This window comes from Sylvia atricapilla, chromosome 7 (genome assembly GCF_009819655.1).
Source record: "Sylvia atricapilla isolate bSylAtr1 chromosome 7, bSylAtr1.pri, whole genome shotgun sequence".
Lineage (NCBI taxonomy): Eukaryota > Metazoa > Chordata > Aves > Passeriformes > Sylviidae > Sylvia > Sylvia atricapilla.
In genome coordinates, this window is record NC_089146.1 from 27,099,627 (window position 1) to 27,122,448 (window position 22,822).

Sequence of the window (22,822 nt, forward strand, 5' to 3'; positions counted from 1 at the left end):
ACACACCTGAAATGGCAGAAGCACAGGGACCTGGCTTTGTGTTAACATAGGTTTGGTTGCTTTTTGTTTGAGGTTTGGGTGGGGGGGTTTTGGGAGGGAGGGGGGCAGGAGAGGGAAGCTGCTTTTGTTTTAAATAAAATCTTAAAACTGATTATTTTGTTTGTGGGTTTTTGTTGTTCATGACAGCCTAAATTGCATAAACACAAGCTATTCTGAAGTGTCTCCTCTCTACATATGGAGAATACAGGAAAAATATTAATTTCCTTAATCTTAAATCAGTAAACTAAACATCTGTAATAATTTCTGTGGTTTTTCCAAAGATACTGTAGTATACTTGGCAAAGGTACAAGTTCTGAATTAAGTAAATCTGAGTGTTTATCAGATTAAAAAATAAAAATAAAAAATGAAACAGTGATCCCAGAAAAAGGTTCAATCATGAGTCTCCTGAAATTTTCTGAAGGAAGGTAATAAAAAGCAGCCCAAAAATAGTGAAGACCTAAGGACATTCTCAACTTACCGAGACTGGGGTAATCCTTTTTTACTGAGATCAGCCCTTACACGTTCACCAACGTGTCTGTAAATTTCCACAAGGCTGTTTATTGCTGCATCTCGAACCTGGACGTGAGAGATGAAAGAAATCAATCATCTTTACAATTTAAATTAATAAATCCCCAATAAGTCTGACCTTAGACAATTAAATTTGTGTATTTCTCAGCAACAACAGTTGCCACTAACACATGACCACGCAGTTCATGAAGCAGCTTCCAACCCTGCCTTTCACATGTTAACAAGTATCAGCAGGTAATTGAATTGAAAAGGGCAGTGAAGGTGTAAGATGAATGGTTTCATGCAGAAGGAGTTTGGCTGCCTTTGCCAAACTCCTCCCATTGTGTAAAATGTGTACATTTTCTGGATGAAAAAAGGATAAAGACACAAACAGACTTTATATTACTGGGATATTACAAAATAAACTGACTTTTAATGCTATCTTAGAAACTATGTTGATAGCAAAACAGGGAGGAAGGGAGGAGTTATCAAGCACCTGACTCACCATGAATTTTGCATATTTTCCAAAGTGATTTGCAAGAAATTGCTGAGCACATCCTTCCCTCCAGCCAACAGAGGAGACATAAATCTGATTAAAGTGTCACCTTTCTGTACTTAAACCCTTCCTCCACTAAAAACAGCAGGCAGAGAAGGTAAACAAACTATCTGCTCTGCCTACAAAAACACCTACAGAGCTGTGCACTTTTGCTTCTCAGAAGATGGCCCAGCAGCTACCCACAACCCTCCCCCCCCCTAGAACTAGACATGCAATAATATCCTGAGGACACTAGGATAAGCTAGAACTGCCTACAGGTGGGAGTCAAAGGGCAGGAACACATACCCTGCCTCCTAGCCAAGGAAAACCCTGACACCTGACTCACACCCACCTCACCCTGTTCTCCTGCTCTGCAGCCTTCCCACTCAGGTCACTGCCAGCCTCCAAACACCTCCTCCACTCCTGCCAGCCCTTACTCAGAGCTCTTGCCTCTCATCCTGTCCATCAGCTCGTGTGGCACCAATGCTGCTGGGCACAGCAGTCTGTGGGGGCTCTTTGGTGCCCCCAGTTTCTGACCCCAACCCAGCCTGTGCAGAGCAAGGACTGCCTCTGTGTGTACAGTTAGGCAGAGGCACAGCTGCAGGACTGTGTAAATCCCAAGGGGCAAGGCAAGGAGGACCCACCATCCTACTTGGTTAAGTCTACCACAGCAATAACAAAGCTTTAGTGATTTTATTTTTGAGAAAACGATGAAAGTTTAATTATTGTTGTCACACCAGATGCACATTGGGTTACTCAATCACATCAGCCGAAAACAAAAAAAGGACTGTTTCTGGAAAGGGCTCTAATGGAGCAGCTTCCACATCCACAACAAAAGAAAAAAATCTGGACTTGACCTGGAATTGTTTCTCCGTCCTCTCTCCAAGAGAGGGCAGCAGTGACCAAGCCCAGCAAGTCTCCCAGCACTCAGGAGGCACCAGCAGCACAGCAGCAGCTCCAGGGGAGCCCAAGACCAGCCCCTGCCCCAGGGAAGGCACTGTTTCACCCAGAGCCACTGTCACAGCCATTTTTGTCTGACCAGTTCAGGCACGGGCTTTCTGGGGGTGAGAAACCAGACCCAGGAGAAAGAGCTCAGCTTTGTTTCCCCCTGCAGTTGGATACAGGACAATGAGCTGTGCCATGCACAAGGAAGAGGCAGCATAGAGGGAAAATATCTCAGTGCCCTCACCAACTTTCCAATTCATTCAACAGTTCACCTATGGCTGGACCGAGGCACCTGCGTGTTTAACAAGTCCAATCCTAAACCCAGGATTTCCTTGGAGAGTAACAGCTTGCTTAGTCCCAGCTCAGAACTACAGAGGACTCTAATTTTTTAAATTTCTTGGAGTAATGGGTTAACCATCCTGCACTGGCACAAGCAGCAAGAGAAGGCTGCTTCACTCTCAGCTCTCCTCTTAGCAAGGGGATGCCCTCACAGCCACGGAAATATGGCCAGCCCCAGAGCAGATGTAAACCCATTCCCCAGCTGGACACCCCACACCTCCTTCCAGCTGAACGCCCTCTCCAGATCTGGATCACACATGTGCCACCTATACTGGCAGAGCAACCAACAGCCTTATTGAAAAACTGCTAGTACACATTACACAATGAGTTTGAACACTACTTCTCCATCTCCCTCTTCTCACTAACCCCACATACTTGCATCTAAATCCAAACAAGACAGAAAGCACTTAGGAGCAACAGATTTTATTCCACTTATATTTTCATCTGGGCTACACTGCTGGTTAAAGACCTTGGTACAAATTGTCTTCACTCCCATTCAGAAGCTGCCTGTACAACATCTGATAGTGCACATGGCCAGGCTGACTGGCCCCATTTGCCCTCCCTGCCCAGACTGGTTTCTCTCTGAAGGTGTGGGGTGCTGCACTGAGCCTAGAGGGATCTCTGCAGCCTCCCCTGTATTCAGGCTCCAAGGCACAGGAGTTCCCATAAAGGTTTCCCTCTTTTGTTCATCTCACCTGCAGATTCACAGTGTTCTGCTGAACCCTTGGAGTAACTGTTATGCTGCTTTGGACATACTTCAAATCATACCTCTCCAAAACCAGCTGAGGGTTCTGTGTGCACAGCATTGTTCAGAGCTCACCACCAGCAGCACAGTTAGCTCATTTAGCAACAAGGCAACCAGCACAACCTTTAGATGTGACTCACAGCAAAAGCTCACCTGGCTGTTTGGATCTCCAAGTAAGTTACATATATGTGGCACGATCTTACTTAGTGTTAAACTCTGAGCTCCAGATCTGGGAACAAAGAACAAAAAGCACCATTATGAATCACAGAGCAAGCTCATGGACACAACACAGGTTTGCAGAAGGCTCTGACTTACGCATTGAGTGTTGCAATAAGGCAGAGGCAAATCCCTTCTCTTGTCCGAAAATTCTTGTGTTTGAATCCTCCCAGCATCCTGTCCCACACATACTGCAGACAGGAAAGAGAAAAAATGAGATGGTGTAAGAAACAGATTCTGTCTTCCAGCAGACATATACCACATCACCTCTGGAGCTCAAATGTAAGCTTTACACCTATCCAAGCAACACAGGACAAAAAGGAGCAAGATAGTTTTAGATTTGACTAATTCTTTGCTTTGTGCTGACTTCACAGTAACTCCCCACTACCTAAAACAATACTCATAAAAAGCAAGTACTTTGCAAAAACCTAGAACAATAACTCTTGACATATATCCATGCCATCCTTGGGAAATCCACTGACATTCTCCCATGTGTATCCTGTTAGGCAATAGCCTTCCTAAGTGAAGCAAATATCTTATAACAAGGTGTAGGGAGATGAAGCCATTTCAGACAGAAAAATGGCAGAGAAAACCTTCTGAGAGAAAAAAGGTTTCTTTTTTTTACATAGCCAGTCACTCATGCTGTGGAAGGCTTTTCAACTTACCTGAGGGTTAGCAGCTTGTTCCATGATTTTCAGCAGCAAGGTCTGATCCTGCTCCCTCACTGAGTCCTTAGAATCTCCCAGCCTATCAAGTAAACTTGGCAGCACTAAGGAGAGAAACAGGAACATTCAATTCCCTCAGGAAAAAACAGTGGCAGAGCCCTTCTGCTCTCCCACCAAAGGCCAATGGAGGCACCGGCCCTGCTGCCCTTCAAGCAGAGTCTGAAAATCACCAAGAGTCTCCCAAATGCTCTCCTGGGAAGACAGCCCTGAGTCCAGCAGCCAGTGCAGGTGCCGGCAGAGTGACAGTGACACTCACACACAGACCCCTCACCTGTGCCAATCTGGGCCTTGAAGCGATCTTGCAGGCGGGACACCAGTGCAGAGATGATGTCAATCCCCAGAAGAACCACCTGCAAGCACAACACAGGCAAAGAATTAAGAGTGCACTGCAACTATGGTTGCTGCTCAGGGCTAAATTCATATGTAGAGATGTGCAAGGTACACAAACCATGTGCATAAACCACTTCAGCAATTGCTGTAACCAGCATTTCTAATTAATTTCAATTATTACAATTATAATTAGATAATTGTACACAATAAGAGTTGTTTAATTATTTACTGGTCGAAATTAAAACAAATATTTTTATGACATAATTGGAATTCCAAGAAAGACACGTAGTTTGAGAGCAGCTTCATGACAGGCTTCAGATCAGAAAATCTGCTCTGATTAATTCTGCTTACTTACCGAAAAAAGGTACATCACATACCAAATATACTGTGTAGCCGTTCTGTGAAAGACTTTGCACAATACTATAGATCATGATAATGCTGGTACAAGACATTTCTCCCCTAAGTTTGTGGATAAGCACTGAGGTTAATCACGCCTGGAAGTGTTAGGGACGGCCAGGCTTCTGAAGTGGTGCCACTGGGGCTGTTCCAACACCGCCCAGCTCGCTGCACACACACACAAGTGTACATATATAGGCATATCAAAACTCCCTCTACATATACACAAGTGTACATATATACACAAAGAACCAGGGCAGTGCTTATGGCCCCAAGCCTGCCAGAGGAGTGTTTGGACACGGCTCTCAGGCACATTGTTGGGGTTTTCCTATGCAAGAGCCAGAAACTGAAGTTTATGATCCTTGTGAGTCACTTCCAGCTCAGGATATCCTATGATACTGTCATGCATACATATATTTATACTCCCTGTACATTCACACAAGTGCGTATGTACACACGTATACAGCTGTACTCGTCGTACACACACAGCTGTCTGTACAAAGGCCTCTCTGCACTGCTGTTGCACACTGTCCCGCCCGCGTGTGCACGTACGGGGAGCAGATATCCCGCAGACTCGCGTTACCGGAGCGTTCCCCGGCCCGTGCCCTGCAGTGCCACGGCCTCTCGGCAGGGGGCGCGCTCCGTCGCCGCTGCCGCCGCGCGGCGGCCCCGCCCTCTATGCAAATCTGCGCCAGCCTCGCGCGGAGCACTCTGGGTAGCGGCGCCACCGAAGGGCTCAAACCGGGGTCGGAGCCGCCCGGGCGCGCCGGGCCCCGCGCGGTGCGCGCCCCCGAGCCGGGCGTCGGGCCGCGGGCGGGCCGGGGGCGCGCCGCCCCTCGCCGGGACCGAGGCGGGGTTCGCGCTCCCCGACCGGCGGCGCGCCGCAGCGGCCGCCAACCGTCCTTATCTGGGGGTTGCGCGGCTGCTCAATGAGCGTATGGCGAGAGCAGCCCTGCTAACGCCTTAAACAACACAGCAGCGCCCGCTCCGTGCGCGGCGCAATTTTTGGAACCTCGCCCCGCGGCGTGTGCGCGGCGCGTCCTCAACAACGCTCGCCCCGAGCCCGACCGGGCAGCCCACGGCACCTTGTGGGAGTTTTGCGGTGCCGCGAACTCCTGGCACCGCTCCCGCCGCCTGCCGGCGCCGCTGCCCGTCACGGCTCCCCTGCTCCGCCCCCTCCATGAGCGGCGCTGCTCCAGCGGAGCCCGGGCGGGGCGGGGCCGCGCTGCGCTGAGCCCCTCTCGGTACCCGCGCACCAGCGGCCAGCGCACAGCCCTCACAGGGATTCGGCTCCCTAACAGCCGGTGAACTGTGCGTGCTGTGGCAGGGCAAACAGCCTGCTACTCCATGCCAAATCTCCTGTGAAAAAACTCTTCCTAAATACAAACCACTGGATCCTAACTTCTCTCAACATGCTACTTCAACTTCTCCAAAGAGCTCCTGCAGTCTTCTCCCCTCACAGTAACAGACCCTCCAACACCGTTAATTTATAATTCACCATCATTTATTCATACACCGAAGGAGAATTTTCCTCGTGCTTTTATTAAGCTGTGTTTCGTTTTCACATTCATCTCGCACACTGGATTTAATCTACCATTGATAAATGCTCCGCCAGTTTCCCTAAGCCCTATCGGTGCCTCTGTCTGCCAGCTCACCGGGAGCCTCCCGGCTGGGCTACGGTAGCAGCGCCCCAGCAAGAGGGTGGGCTTCAGATCCTCATCAGTGGAGAGAGAGATGCTTTTAGGGAAAGTCAATGGAACCCTGAGTGCCAGTCACCATTCACAGCTCTCTGATCAGAGTCCCATCACGGCAGCATCCTGCGCAGAGATAAGTGTGCTGCCCGCAATTACAGAGATGTGCCCCAGGGATAAATTCGATCCCGGGAGAGGAAGGAATCCATCTCTTCTTCAAACTGCCCGCAAGCCAGGAAGAGTGAGGGGAACTCATCATTCAAATATGAAAGCAAACACATGCACAGTGCAAACATACCCTGCAGTTCACCCCCAGGATAAGGCCAGAAGGATGAGCTAAACCTTGCACGACTTTTTACTGTTGTCCTTATAAATTAGCACAATGATTGCAGTGGTACTTGGACACCTACTGAGGAAACAGCAACTGAGCTAAGTAGATGTTATTCCCGACTATGCTGGATTCATTTATCAAGCCCAATGTGACACCTGCCTCAGAAGGTCAGAGGCAGAAAGCAGAAATCATGTATGGATTGACAGAGTCAACAGATCGGCTACAGACAGATAACAGTCAACCGAGGGCATGGCTGGCAAATGAACAAAGAATTAATTGAATTCCAGCCCTGGCTGCACTGGACTGACTGCACTGAAGAGCCCACCCGTCCACTGCTGGAAAAGTTCCTGAAGCTCTGCCTGAATTAACACACACCAAGGTCCAGGAGGAACCTCAGGAGCAGTGACGGGCCCTGTCAGCAGCCACCCCACTGCTGTGATCCCAACACAGGCCTCTCCCCAGGAAATCTAAACTGGCAGGCACGGCTCCACACCAAGGCACAGGAAGGGCAGCTCTCCATCCGAAATTCCAGATAGTACTGCAATGCTGATAACTACAGAGCTATTCCAGGCCTTTACAGCAGCACAGATCTTTTAGACTCCTATTTACACAGGCCCCCAAAAGAGTAATCTCAGAATCAGTGACAGCCCTCAGCCTGGGGGTCTGCCTCTCTGTTCATCTGACTCCTGAGGTTCCCAAAGACAGTCAATAAAGCAAGTTGTGCCACCCAGTATTCAGCTCATTTGGCATCTGCTGCTGCTTTGTCTTGTCTCAGACTACTTTCTGTAGGCGCCAAGGGCTGTCAGCAAACTTTCTCCTGTCTCTCTCCAACTGCCAGGTCATCTCTCCCAGTAAAGAAGTCTCTTGTTGCATCTCCCTGGATGCAACACAGCCTTTCCCAATACAGAGAGTACTTTTTTCCAGAGGTCAATAAAAACAACTCAGTGCATCTGTCCTTTAATATCTGGGTGGTGTTGAAAGACTTGCAGGCAGCTCCCCATATCAGAAAGCAGACAGCCCACCATCATTGCTCCAGCAGTACATGATCACCAAGCATGGCAGACAAATCCATCCAGTTTAAAACAAGACACACCTAAACACACTTCCATAAAAGGGTAAAGAAGCTGCACAATCCAGTAACAGCTGATTGAGCACGAAGTTACCAGAGTGAATCAGCCTCAGGCTGCCCTGATGGCCTGGACAAACTGGGTGGGGAGAAGAGAGACAAGCCCTGTGGCTGCATGAACCTTCATCCCCCTCTTCGCAGGGAAACAGCAGTGGGCTGAGCATACATCCCCACTGCTGGCCTCCTGCTGAACCTTCCATACCTGGCAGCTTGGGACCTAAATGGGAATGCTGGAGAGATTCTACAGCAGCTGTGACAGCAGCTTGCTGCATGCTGCTTCAACATGCTGATTGCCACCACTGGTGACACAGCTTAGCTATTTCACTTTGAAGTCCGTCTGAGAGGTTTTTCTTGGATAAGGGATGGGAAATGGAATACAAGACTTCTAAATCTCGATATAAAAAAAAAATAATAATTCAACCAGAGGTTTTTTTAACAGTTTCTTAGATAATCTTTTGGATTCATAAGCAAAAACATGGAGAAGTGCTTGCATGCTTGGAGTAAATTTAATATACTTTCGAAAAAAGAAGGACACTTCAGATTACACACTGAGATGTCCAAGGCAAGTGCTGATGGCTCACTTCAATGCCAGTCTGATCAGTGCTGATCAGCCAGAGAGGGAGCAGTTCTAATTCCTTGTGACATGAAACATCTCCCACAACTGAACTGGGCACTTAAGACCAAGCTGAAGTTAGATGATATTGGCAAATTTAGTTTTGAAGTCAGGTATTTTGGGTCAGCAGCAGTAACTAAAGTCCTGTCAGAAACACGGAATCAGCTTCTGAAATGCTGACTGCTTTATCACACCTGCATATGACTATACATCCACTCTGGAATAGTCAATCTCCTTCTGCCATTCCAGGAGTTAACATTTCATTCTCCAAGGCAGCAGCACATCTGCACTGGAAGCATGAGTCCATCTTCCCAGCCCAACAATCCTCACACAGACGCTTAAGTTTTTGTACGACAATTTGCAAAAACAACACCAGTGAACAAAAAGGCAGCAACAGTAGCTGTTTTTACTGGTTTTACTGGCATGACTACAAGCTATGGTCAAAGAGCTAAATGGGGGAAAACTTTAAATACATATTCTTGGGTTCTTTCTCTAGATTGATGAGATATCATCCACTCTGTTGCAGACATCACCTTTAAAATCCTCAAATTCCCTAATGGAATTAGGTAAACTAAAACACCAATGAAAACACAAGCACTTGTAAAATAAGCAAAAATCTGGTTATTGAAAGTTCTTCATTTACAAGCCTGGCAACAGAAGAACAACTCATTTAAAATTGCATAGTTCTACAGTGAAATAAATTCCAGGAGAACTAAGGTCATTTAAATGTTGGGAGACATTAAGAAAAAGTTGTCAGAAATGATCACTACAGAGATATATTTTGACCACTACTGTTAGGACAAAAGGGCACCTTTCCTGTGCAAAAGCAAAAAATTCCTATAACTATCTTCTGAATCCAGTAAAAAAAACCCAACAAAAGCCCCTCAGTTGTCTCTTGATCTAAAAGCTACAGATTTGGTAGAACCCATGAGAAACTCAAAGCAATTTAAGGAGATGCACCACAGATCAAAAAGTTATCACTACAAAAATTCCACAAAGACAAACAGGGTGATGTTTAAAAGAACATGATCACCCTGAAATGCAGATATCTGCTTGCAGAAGAGCTGACAAGTAAGTCCTAAGTGAAAGAGCTGGTCCAAGTCAGCCCTCAATCACACTGCTCCCTACCCTGCCTCTGCTCAGGGGAACCGAAGGGGGAAGTTCCAAAGTACGTAATTCACCCTATTTTGCAAAGATTATAAGCTGGTCCTTGAGTGGTTGTGTATGTTGAGAAGAGGAGCAGTCACTGGACTCTCTCCAAAGGACATGGAGAGAAGCACAAGTTGCAGAGTCACTGCTGTACAGTACAGGAGGCTTTTCTACCCTGAGCAAGGTCAAAGCTACAGCACAGCAGGTAAATCACCACTGACACAAACTACAGTCTGCTAAGTCTCCAGGGAAGCAGCACTCATGGTAATACAACAGGAGACCTTGCAGCTGAAAGCAGAGTTAGAACTTCACATCTCAATTACCCAAACACTATTGGAAAAACAGCAGCAGCACCATTGTTTCAGAAAGGTGTTCCTGCTTATGCAGCACCTTACAGCTATGGCAGCACTCAGTACTTAGTGTCTTCACATGAAACAACATCAAAACAAAGCACCTGCACTACCAACTGCTATTGCCTTTGGTTCCTCATCACAAAGCAGTTAAATATCTTAGTCACAAACACTGCCATTATTCCTGCATTTCCACTGCCTTCAGCTGAGCATTTACACTTACAGCCAGGTTCTCAGCCAGGAAGGAAAAATTAATACAACTGTGAGCACTGATGAGAACTTGCCCTGGGACCAGCTTTGGATCAGGACCACTATTTCTGTGTAGCTTTGGTAACTAGTTGCATCTCAGAGCTCAAGGCATAATGAAGCCTCATACATTGAAGGCTATTACAGAAAAGCAAAAATAATATGGCAAGGAAAATAAAAAGACCGTTGCATTGTGCTGGTTTTTTTTTGTGGGTTGGTTTTTTTTGTTTGGTTTTTGTGTTTTTTTTGTTTGGGTTTTTTTGGGGGTGTTTTTTGTGGGGTTTTTTTTTTTTTTTTTAAGGAAAATGGAAAGCCTTTATTATGGCAACTAATCAATTGCCAGCACAGCAATGTGCCCTATTAACAGACCAGGCTGCTTTGCCTAATAACATTGCCTTCTCCTCCATTAGCAGCAGAAGGCTGCTAGTGCACAGAGCAAGTGAGAAATCATACTGGGGATCCGCCTGCAGGCAGAACCATATTAGCTGGAGCACCTCAAAAGCTCCTAGCACAGTAGCACTGACCCCAACTCCATCTCTAACACTACAGGAATAGAAAAGGTCAGCACATTTTGAAATTGGAACAGAACTGTTACTGAGGGTTTAGACAGCATCTGGAAAAAAACAAGGCAAGCACACAACCAGCAGATAATCACCGACAATCTTCTGCCCCCTTAGGGCTCACAAAGTTACTAACAACTGTGAGGATATTCAAATATCCAGATACACCCCTTGATCACTAGTTCCCAAGCTTCTGAACATCTGCACTTCCAGATTACACCATTCAACACCAGCTTTTATGAGGAACAGCAATACTACAATGCAACGATGACAGGATGCATGGACAGCCTCATGAGGAGGGCACCAAAGAGGTGCAGACACACCAAAGTCCCACCAGCTGCTGGGAATGTGAAAAAAGCTGGGGATCAATCAGGAAGGCAGAGCAGCTACTGTAGTGAGGAGTAAGCAGCAGCCAAATTGAGCAGGAAACTTAGTCAATGATGACAGCTCTTGCTAGATCACAGTTAATGAAGCTTTGTTCTTGCATTGTTTGGAAAGAAAGGAACACATGCAATTAAAAATGCAATAGCATTTTCAGTAGCCACAGTCTTTGTAACACTCTGGAAAACACCCTAAGACCCAGAGCTTTCACAGCACTTCCCACCCTGCACAGACAGACTGCCTGCTCAGCATGCACCACACAGTCCTACGCCTTCAAAATGTGTCTCCAGACACAATCAGCAACAGCTTAATGGTACACCAGTGAAGAACTCCATTGAGAAAAGAAGAAAGATTTACAGTGCCTTTGTTAGCCACAGAAAGACACAACAGCCCAAGAAAGTGAAGAGATGGGTATGAGTGCTAGGTAAAGAAAGGGGTGAGAGGTGGGAAATAGGAATTCCACAGCCAGAATCCTACTCATACTTTCTGACCCTTTCGGGAGAAAGCCCAGAGAATGACCTTTAAAGGCACAGGTTAAAACACTTTCCAGTCTCTCCTACACCAGTGAGAGGTGCAGCTGAGCTACATCTAACCCAGCATCTACAGCAGCCACAAGATCTAGCACAGCCCATACAGCGTGATGCTTCCCACAGCTTACTGTTCAATAAGGTCAGTGAAGACTGAGAGCTACTGCCGAAGCTGTTGACTACACCAGTTTCTTCTTTTGCCATTCTCTCTTACTCCCTCTCCAAGCTACTCTTAACAGCTGGTTTATAATTCATGTTGAACAACTTAAAGTGAAAACTTTCAGAGGCTTACCATCAGTGCTATGCTCCAGCTAAAACCAGGACCCTAGAAAAAACAGTGCCACAAGAACATGAAGGGGACAGTCCCAGTGCTGACCTGGCTCACCTGAGTGTGCCTATGCAGGTGGAACCAAACCTCACATCAGCAGATATGCACCAGTGCACATCTGCAAGCACCCTCTGCTTGAGCTGCTGTGTGATCCTGCAAGGGACAGGGACATCTGAGTGAAGGGGCACCACTGGCCAAAGCCTAGCACTCTGCAGACTTTCTTACACAGCTTTTGGCTCAGCAGCTTCAACCACTCTGCAGCCATGCATGCCTCTTGCAACTGTGTCTTAAATCCAGCTCTTAGCACAGTTCTTGATCAAGTCAGGCATCATTTTTAATATCTTTTAACTTTTGGCAGTTAGATCTCTTCCAAGACTTTGATCTATCTGGTCTAGGAAAGCAATGAAAAAAGATTCTGTCCCTGCCCATTTAAAAGCTAATTCTAGCTTAGAGGGTAATGCTTTCCACATGCTTCAGAACCAAACCCCACATGTCACGTAACACAAAGGAAACAGTAATTATTTAATGTTGATCTCCTTAACTCCTTTTGACCTGTGTGTCTTTCCCTTTGCCTTTTTGGCTGTCATCATTGAGATCTGGAGCAACAGCTGATGCATCACTGTGAGCTCTCACAAGAGAATAAAACATCTGTTTTCCTCCCTCAGACTGAAAACAGACGCCTTTTTAGTTGTGTCCAACAGATAGTCAATTATATGACAGCACAGCGAAGCACAATGCATCTAAATCAGGGCACACCCTCGGGCCACATGGGTGCCTGCCATGTGGTCAGGAACCCAAAAAGGCTTTGTAATGTCAGGCAGGCTATCTGCCCACAAGTATCCAGGGTCTGGGACACCTGCACATATCAAGGGCAGTTTTCTTGCCTTGGCAATGTCAGCAGAACTGCTCTGGAGCAAACAGCACATGCACCAAATGCTGTGCAGTCCCACTGCGGATCAGCTGTGTACTTGTGGCTTTTCTAATAAGCTGTCTGGAAAACCCAATTCCATACAAAAACCACTCCTCATCAACTGACTCACCTGACATTCCAGATCTGAAAGAGGTGATAGCAGCCACCATGGGACAGCTCTTCAACAAAACCTGCCTGGAGAGATTTGACTGGCCGCTGTAGTTGTGTTAGAAACTTACTGCTATGAAAAACTCCTGCAAGTGGCACCTGGGGAAGCCCAGCCACAGCAGAGTGAACAACCTGGCAATATCTGTTCAAAATTCAGCTTGGGACACGTGGGCTGACACTGGTAAGACAGCTCAAGCAGTGCCTGTTCCATGTCTGTTCCTGTGGCTGAAGCAACCTAGTCTCCAGATCTGTTCAACTGCAAGCATTTTACAGACCAAAAAACCTCCCGAAAAACAAAGAAACAAACAACCAAACCTCCACACCCCCCAACAAAACAAAAACAGAGAATAAAAACCCTCAGCCAAAGCAAAACAAACACCAAAAAAAAAAAAAATCGACCACAAACAAGGGAAAAGAAGGAAATTCTGCATCCTGCACTGCTTGAGGGAGCCAGCATTTTGCTAAGGGAAAAGAACAAGCCATCTGAGCAGCTGACAGCACAAGTGGAAAACCAATTGGAAAATTATAGGGACAAACCACATACATTTTGGCTTCTATATCCAGCTCTAGAAACACATTTAAACAAGTCAGGCAAATAACTCCTATCAATGCTCTAGTGCCACAGCTACACAAACAAGCATCCCTCGCGTTAAGAGGTTTCCACAAATTCTTGTGGATTAATAAAAGAAGGTATTAATTAAGTGTTCAACTAAATAATTAGTTCTTGGAATAATTATCTTAAACAGAAGTCTTTAGAACTGAAATCGATCAGAGGAGCAGAAGCTGTAAGTGTAACAAAAGAAGCCACTCAGGGTTCAGCACAGGTACACAAAGAGCTGATACCCTGGGGGAGCTCAGCCAGACCAGGGAGGTACCTCCCGGGCAGGATCTACTCACCTTTCACAACGCTTTTAATACATTTTTCTCCTTCACAACTCTTATCATTATTTTCAACGTAACAATGGCTAAGCTGGATCAAGTGCTTAAAATAATAATTTCTACCATGATTTTAGAAGACTGATGCCTTGTTTTGTAATTCTGTTATTTTCCCAGAGGTTTGTTCTGACTGGACACTTGCTTACAAGACCAGCCTTCTTGCTTTCTGCTGAACAGGATATACTATATATATTCATCAAGCAGTTATTAGCACAGTGTATCTCTATAAAATGCAGAAACTTAATTTAATATAACTCAGTAAAAGATTTTGTGCTCCAACATCACAAAACCTTGAAGCAACACTGAGGAGAAATTTTGCAGAAGAGTAAATGTAACCTGCAGAATTCACGTCACACTTCACCTCAGAGAAGAAAGGGAACAACCATTTTCTGAATGTTTCCATAAAGCAGGTTTTATGGAAGAAACATTGAAATAATTGCAATTTGCCAAGGAACATGCTATTGAGACTCACCTGTCCCCTATGGTCATCACACATACATTCAAAGGTAGATTTACTTACTTATTTTTGTCTCCAAGAGATTTTAAGGGAGGCATGATGGAAACTTCTAAAGCACAAATTAGATGCCAGCCCTAACTAAAATATGCATCAACCAGAGGGAACTACACCTCTAAAAATGTGCCCTCCAAGCCTTTGAAAACTCTTCATTCTACACCAGCTCATCTCTTTTTATTCATACAGGTTGGAAGTTAGTCTTCCTGCTCCTGTAACTTCAAAAATTATTTATTTTCTTTGAGACACATATTCCAAACTGAAACGTCACATTACTTTTATTTTTAGTTTTAAATAGAGTAACAACTTCCACAGAGATGGGAAAGCATGGTCACTCTTAGAACCCCAAAACCTGATGTCTTGTGAATTCTGAAACAAGACAGACAGAATGCTGGATGTCACAGAGTGCCATTGTTAACCTGACATGAAAAGCACACCGGACTTCCTCCTCCCATCCCAGGCAGCTTTACTGCACATGCCAAACAGATTAAAATGAAACAGTAACTCTTTACTTTTAGCATAAGAATGAGCTTCACCAATAAATTCAGGTGAGAAGTTATTTCCAAAGGCCGACTAGTTCAACATCATCTCCATCCCAGTGCTCAAATTACGTCAGTCAGGCCACATTTCTAAATAAAGTGCTTTGTTTTACTTGATTCTTAACATATAGGTCTTCAGCTGCAACTGACTTCAACTGTTCATTAAAACCTGCAACACTTTTCTATATTCTAGTTAGAAGCATCCTGTCAATCCGAAAACAGGTTTAATGAGCTTCTGTGTCGCCACCTGTAGGACCCTGCTGACAGACTGTGAAACAGAAAATTTTACTTTATTTTTGTAGGGGATTAGGTTTGTTCCTTTTTTACTCTAAAGAATTTTTTTTCCCCAGAAGTTACCAAGGAAACTACGTGTTGAATACTTTAGGACTACTTGACCAAAACAAAGAGGTGGCCAAAGCTCGGAGGGAGAGATAACGTGAGTTTTGGGGGCAGGTAGAGGATGGAGCTTGAGGCAGCTTCAGGCTTTATTTTTTTCTTTGGTGTTCGGGAAGAGAGGAGTCCACTGTTGCCAAAGGGGTCCAGTCCTGGGAAATCTACCATCATCTGCTCACCCTGGAATTCGGAGCTCCTCTGCCGCCCTGCGGGCTCTGGGCCAGCCCTGCCCTGCCGTCGGCTTTTTTCAGCACTGCTGCTCTTGCTGCAGTGTGACCCTGCACGTCCCTGTCCTGCCGGGACACCCTGCCATCACAGCCACCAGCCCGGGACTTTACACTGTTCCAGCTTGGCGCTCTGAGGATCCTGCAGGGGCGCTGAGACTAAACCGCCCTGGGTTTTTGTGAAGCAAAGCCCTCAAGGTTCTTGGTACTGTTCTTGTTATTAATGCTGTAGTTGTTGTTTTTGTTTTGTTCTACATACTCGTAAAGAACTGCTATTGCTATCCCTGAATCTTTGCCTAAAAGCCTCTACAAAAGAGCAAATTTGTAATTGGGAAAATGGGGGGTGTACACTCTCCATTCCAAGAGAAACTCCAGCTTCCCTGGCAGATACCTGTCTTCCCAAACTGAGACATTTTTTTTTAATCCTTCTCTACGTACAGTAAGTATAAGCCAGGCAACAATTTGTAGTCCCCAAAGACTCTTGGTACATTGGACCATGACAATCTCGGACTTCAACAGTGTTTCATGCACACTAATAAAGGATCTGCAAAATGGATCAGAGAGCAAGACACACACACACACATCAAATTCAAATACTGCCAGTCATAACAGGAATTCAGTTACTCTATTCAGCAAAGAAATGGCATTGGTTCATTTATCTAGAAGGTCTTAACTTGACATTATCTGGTAAAAGTATAAAAACTTCAAAGTCACACAGCAATAGGCTTCAATTACTATTTCTCTATCAGTCCGTCAGTGGCAAAGTGATTCAGGAAGGAGGAGGGATTGCTGCTGGCAGGTCACTTGCAGTCTATGGCACAGAGGCTATTTCAGCTGAATTGGAGATTGAGTTTCACAGATAGTAACTATGTCAGGCTGGAGAACATAATTTAGAGGATTTAAAATATGACAATGCCCAAGGATAACACAAAGAAACATAATATGCTTTCAGATAACACTGCTTGTAGTACAGGTTAGAGATCAAGTGGCTGCTTTTTCTTAAGAACAGACATTGTAAGAGAAGTCAAGCAGATAAGTTGCTAAGTATTCCACATAATCAACACCACAAACTGATTCAGAAGCAGATGCAGCTACAGTTATGCCTCTTCTTGTCCTTCATCCTTTTCCTCCTGTAAGCTAATAGCACTTTCCTGCACTATAGCAAGACAGGAAATACAAGGTAATGTTTTTCATGAGTTTTCATATCCTCATCTGGAACTACAGAGCAGTATTACTATCATAAACTTGTCACACTGAGCCCTAGCAGTACTGTATGTTGGAAAGAAGTATTATTTGGCTTCTTCATACACATCTGCCTGCAGTGTTGGGACTGCGCCAGCATGCAGTCCAGTAACAAATGTAGCTCAGTCTAAGATCTATTGATGCAGGAAAAAAAAACCATGCAGACCTACTCATATAAGCACATCACCATTTAAAGAGATTTCTCCACCATCTTTCAAAGAATTGGGGATTTGAGTGTGCACATGTACATTCTGTTCCTTGTCTCCGAATTCATACATCAAAAAAGATGCCACAACCACAAAGCAACAGGAAGACAAAGCACAGATTCTTTATTAAAGCTTTCTTTAAAAAAAAAAGTAATAAAACTTCAAGAGATATGCATCCCCTGCAGTGGTTTCTGCTGCATCTTGACATTTTCATCAACCAGAAGTGAGGAATTTGAATTAGCTGCTACAGGCCAGATTCTGACCCATCAGACTAGCACAGAACCAGAACCTTGAGCCAGCTGTCTACATTCACATTCTCTCCAGAAAAAGGACAGGGAATTCAGCCATCACTGAAAATTTCTCTCCTTTTGATGACTTAATTCGGAGTCACCTAAATTCTATTAGGTAGGGAAAAAACAATTTCAGAAACAGATTTTTAGCTACTAAGCTACTTCAGTCTACGGGGGAGATCACATGCTCTTTAAAGAGTTGCCCAGTTATGTGCTCACCTTACATGGGCTTTGATGGTTTGAGTGACTCATTAAATAATCCAAGATAGTGAAAACTTTATTTTGCAAGACAGGTTAATGCAGTTACATTATTTTTCCATAAAATTCTTCTTGATCACTTGATAATTAGGACTAGGAGTCAAGATACAGCAGCATTAACACTTCCCTTTTATCACTTCTCTCCAGCAAGAAATACAAGGTCCTAGGACAAATACCCATGGAAAGCAATCCCAAACTCCTCCTTAGGACTTAGGACTGCAAGAGACCTACCAGCAGCAAGAAGGTTTGAGAAGGCATGTAAGACCAATCAACATCAGCAGTGGTTTTATTGCTCCTTTCACCTGTACAAAGCAGCATGCAAGCAAACAGCACCCTTCCAGCCTCCACTGTCTCTGCAAGAACTTGAGAGACATTCTCTGACTTTACAGAAAGGAACTGGTGCATTCCCAGTTGACTCTAAGCATCACAAAACAGAGCTGTAGCAGAGGTGGGACAGGTCTCCCAAGTCTGCCCTCCAAAGCCTTTGGTCAGGGCCTCTTCCCCCACACAGGTGATGTGGGTCTGGCCACATTGAGCAAAGAGCAAGCCCCACTGCAGCTGTGCTCAGCAGGGAGCTGACAGACAGCTGTCCCTCCTCACCAAGTTAGAAAAGAGCAGCACAAGTCAAACCAGTTTTCTGCTCACAAAATAGCACCTCAAGAACTTTTTCTGAGGGAAGCCTAAAAGCCATTGCTTGCTTTTTTGCAAGTCCTCACTACAGCAACACGCTGCAGTGCAGCCACAGTGCATGTGAAAGGCACACTCTTTCTCAGGCTGCAAAGCTAACCAGGAATACAAAAAAGGGAGCTCCACTAAGCAATGGACAGGAAAGACTATGAGTATTAGACAGACACAGTCACATGCTACAGCACCATTAACACCACACATCACTTCTGCCATGTACATCAGATGACTGTAAGACACTGTAAGCATGGTGACCACCAAGGGAAACTACAGCCCAGCTGACTTGTACAGGACATTCCTGCTGCAGCCTCCAAGACAGTTTCTCTTCTCTGCTGTTGCTTTTTAGGCTGTACATGCAAGTTCATCCAGAGGAGACTGACTTGAATCCTCTGTCTCCACAGGCAAAATTCTCCATGCACAAAGATCAATACTACCTCTTCTACAGGTCCCCTTCCCAGAAATGCCCTTAGTTCATATAATCACATTCTTGATCATAGCTGAAGTTCCTAGTCAGAGTGACATATCAACATTGTGACCCACTTGTCTGCCACAGCAAGAAATCCTCACAACAGCATCTTCTTGGTATGACTCTAGCTGCACTCACCCCATCTGCCAGCGTGCTCTTTTCCCTGCCACATGCTGTGCCTTTCTAGAGATTACAAAAACTATCTCTTCCCACCACAATTCCTTTAAAGCTTCAGCCCACATCTCCCCCCAGCTCTTTGTTAATGACACTACTACAGAACTGGAGCTGGAAACCAGAGCAGCTGCCATAAGATAGCTAAAGATTCCTTTAGATCTCCGTTAAATAATGAAGATGTTACATTTCCAAGGGCATATGACCCCCTCAATGAAAAGGAGGTGTAAGCAAGGCCTTTACCTTTGAGCACGCCTACTTATAGGCAGAGAAGTGCTGTTCTTCTCTACCCTTCAATTATTTAGCACCGTTCTGGGATGAAGAGTGGTGTGCTCTCCTCTCAGAATCCCACCAGATCCAGCAGGACAAACAAAGCTCTGCCAACACACTGCAGAACAAGGCACAAACCACCAGCCTCATTTGGCACACGTTAACAATTGTAGTGAAAAACCACATTGAAGAGATTTTGCTAGCATGGACTTGAACAAAGGTGGTGATCATCATTTCCCATATCCTCCAGGAAAAGGATAAAGAGAAATCCTCTTAGATTAACTACAAAGAAAATTAAACATGCAGAGCAGAGGGGCACTGGAGCAGACTAATTCAGGAGACTGTGAAATCTTCAAAGGATGTATTTTAAGCATAGGTTGGATAAATATCTGACAGAAGACATCTGGGCACATTCATTTGTCTTTTGTGAACAATAAACTGGATTTGAATATTTCCTGAAGTCCCTGATATTACAATACTGACAAAGCCTCAAAAATTCCTCCTTGCCATTAGAAACACATTATCAGTAGTGTAAATTATTAGTTAGTAAGCATCCTTTATGAACAATAAAAGGCAGAGTGATAGACTTTTATTAGCAATCATCTGCAGAAATACACTACACGGGCTAATAAAAGTTACTCCCCAGGGTAAGGTTGACACCCTGGTTAATAAAACTCTCCAATACTGGCTTAAATCAAGATTAATGTACAGTCAATCATGAAGCATAAAAGGGCTATGCTGAACCTTAAGCTCCCTCTCCAACGTCTGAAATTCAAACCATATCCATCCTTTTTTACCCTGCAAGATCCTTAGAAAATTCTACACCAATTATGCCAACTTAAATGCACACAGAAATACAACTTCCTTCTTGACAAAACTTACTTTGAGCCTAGCTTTGAGAAATATGGACCATGTACATAATGAGATTTCTTGGAATAACATATTAGAGAAGGGCTCACTCAGAGAACATGAATGAGCTTTCTCCTCACTGCAAATGAGATACAAGTAAACGTTTGGATTCTACCATGCTGAGCTGCTCCAAGACCCAGTAAAAGTCCTCACACTATTCAACAGCAATCAATAGGTCTTAACAAACTTTTGGCTCTTCAAAACAACTTTCTAACTACCCATATACCTAACTTGACAAAACACACATGCTGGACACTGCATGAAAAGGAAACAAACTTTAGCATATTCAGTATGCTCTGTCTTGGGTTCTGTATCAGTATGACTCAGTTGTGCTGCTTTGCAAGACCTGCTATCAAAGCCAGAAAAACACACAGACCAGCCCCTTCCCAATTAAAACAAACTCATTTATGCCAAACTGAGTTAAACGTTGTAAAAAAAGTCTCCAGGCCACTCAAAGCAATTGAAAATTTACTTTAGGCTTGCAGCATTTTACTTATTAAGGAGAAGTTTAAACTAAATTGCATGAAACTGTGTCAAAACAGAAATTTGCACCATTTCCCAGACCACATGGAAATCGTCTTACCACCATATAGTTAAAAACCACCACATCATCTTTAGCTGTTGGCTCTGGAAGGGGCAAGAAACAAGCTGATCTTAAGTTAGACATCCTCCCCTAACCTCAGATGTCCTGACACCACCCCCATTTTCCAATCACTATAACGGGACAGTATCCTCAATTTAATAAGCACAAACACTTTCCCTAAAGAATGGCTAAGAGACTCTGGAGGAAGGGAAGACTTTACAAACTTGGACAATGTGTATGAATCCAAGTCCATAAGAGCCCAGTTCCTGCATGAAGCACAAGCCCTGCCCCTCCACTGACTCCAGCTGTGAGGTTCACAACTTGTGCTCCCAGGTCTTGCAAACAGACTCACTGCTCTTCATACAAGAGAGGATATTAAACAGACCAGGTTACCTGCAAATATAAACTGTATTTTAAAACCTTGGCTCAGGAGATTTTTTTTTTCTTCTGTGGGTAGCCTGAATACCATAAAGGCAGAGACCACCAAAACACATTAGTTACTACAGTCTAGTCTTACACATTAATGTGTAGAACTCATAGCACATTATTGCAATGCTTATTCATCCTAAAACCACAGGGAAAATACGACCTAGCTTGCAGTTAGGGCTTCCTAAAAATTCATATTCAGCCTCTGAAACTCTTCAACAATTTTCCTCTAGAGCTTTCCTCTGAACACAGATTAACAAAATGGGCAACCAGCTTCCAAGTGGGGCACTCTGCACTGCTGCTGCACTTCTCTTGCAGCCTTTAAGCAGAGCACAACCTCTTACAGGCAGGGAATGCATCTCCTTGCTGACTGCAAACACTTGCAAGCAGGAGAGAAAGAAGCCCAAAAACTCTGCTGGTGTCTGCAAGGTATCTAAAGTGTCATGAGCCACCTGCAATATACAGGGCTGCCATTCTGACTCTATACACAGAAGAGCTTGGTTGTGGTGCAGACCTGTGGGTTGCAAACCTGGCTTTTATCAGTACCACCTTTTACAGCCTTAGCACCCGTGGAGGGAGAAGGGTTTGCTGCAAGCTGAGTCAATAGCATCCTCTTCATTATTAACCACTCGCCACTATCACTCTCCTCTGACACCAAACAAAATCCACACATCTCCTTCACTGGGCAGATTGGGAGCAGTAGAGGTTGACAAGGATCTGCAAGAGAAGTTTTCTTCTTTCAAACCTAGACTATACAATATGCTTGGGAAGGGGAGAATGGCAAGGTTCTGCCCTCCAGTCATTTCCCAAGAGCTGAAAATACTGGAGGCACAATTGCAATTACCTGCTGCAGGAGCTGCCAGCTCAGCACCAACTAAGCCCTTCCCATGGCTCCCAAGTGAATTCACTGTGGTGGTTTGAGGAACTGGGCAAACAGACCAGACTCAGCAACTGAATCCTGTCAATGTACTTCTCTCTCCTTTAAACAACCTCCTTGAGACCTGGGGGAAGAAAGCACCATTAATCTGGAACGAGAAGCATCTGCATGTGGCATTAGCTAGAACACCTGCATACAGCAGCAAGAGAGAAAACACCTTTTCCCCTGGAGCTAATCCCTGCAAGGGCACCTGCTTTCCCAGCAAACCTTTACACCAGCAGAAACACAGTTCCCACTCGGTAATCACCATTCAGCAACCCAGACAGATGGTCTTTAACTTATAATTGTAATCTTCTGACACACACAAAACCCACCTGCAGTAGTTTAATCATGTTTTTACATGGAAGGGGCCAAAGCTGGCAAGCAACTCAGCTAGATTCTGATCCACACAGTGAGGAATCCTCAACAGGAATTGTGGAGCAGCCTCCATACTTTGGGGAATGACTTACAGCTTCATAGAAACATAAGGCAGAAGATGAAGAGCATGAAAATTATCCAGGGATTTCCTCTTCACTATGGAGTCACCTTGCCTGCCAGCCTATTTCAGTCATGCAGTCAGAGGACGTCTCCCTCCCACTATGCCTGGTACCAGGGAATTCCTAACCCTGGCTCTGTACCTC

The 22,822-nt window shown here is 44.9% G+C and overlaps 1 protein-coding gene and 1 non-coding gene across 3 annotated transcripts in view; one reads left to right on the forward strand and one right to left on the reverse strand.

The window, feature by feature from the left end:
• Positions 1-22,822, reverse strand: part of CLASP1 (cytoplasmic linker associated protein 1) — a 171,377-nt gene that overhangs the window by 120,789 nt on the left and 27,766 nt on the right. For both annotated transcript variants that reach the window (XM_066323060.1, XM_066323059.1), the window contains exons 3-7: positions 4,323-4,401; positions 3,992-4,095; positions 3,426-3,517; positions 3,264-3,339; positions 518-615 (exon numbers count right to left, since the gene is read on the reverse strand). In XM_066323060.1, coding sequence (XP_066179157.1) covers positions 518-615; positions 3,264-3,339; positions 3,426-3,517; positions 3,992-4,095; positions 4,323-4,401 — 449 coding nt within the window. The remainder of the gene's footprint in view (positions 1-517; positions 616-3,263; positions 3,340-3,425; positions 3,518-3,991; positions 4,096-4,322; positions 4,402-22,822) is intronic.
• LOC136363896 (U4atac minor spliceosomal RNA) lies at positions 5,674-5,790 on the forward strand. Its single transcript, XR_010744084.1, has one exon. It is a non-coding gene; the product is annotated as a U4atac minor spliceosomal RNA (small nuclear RNA).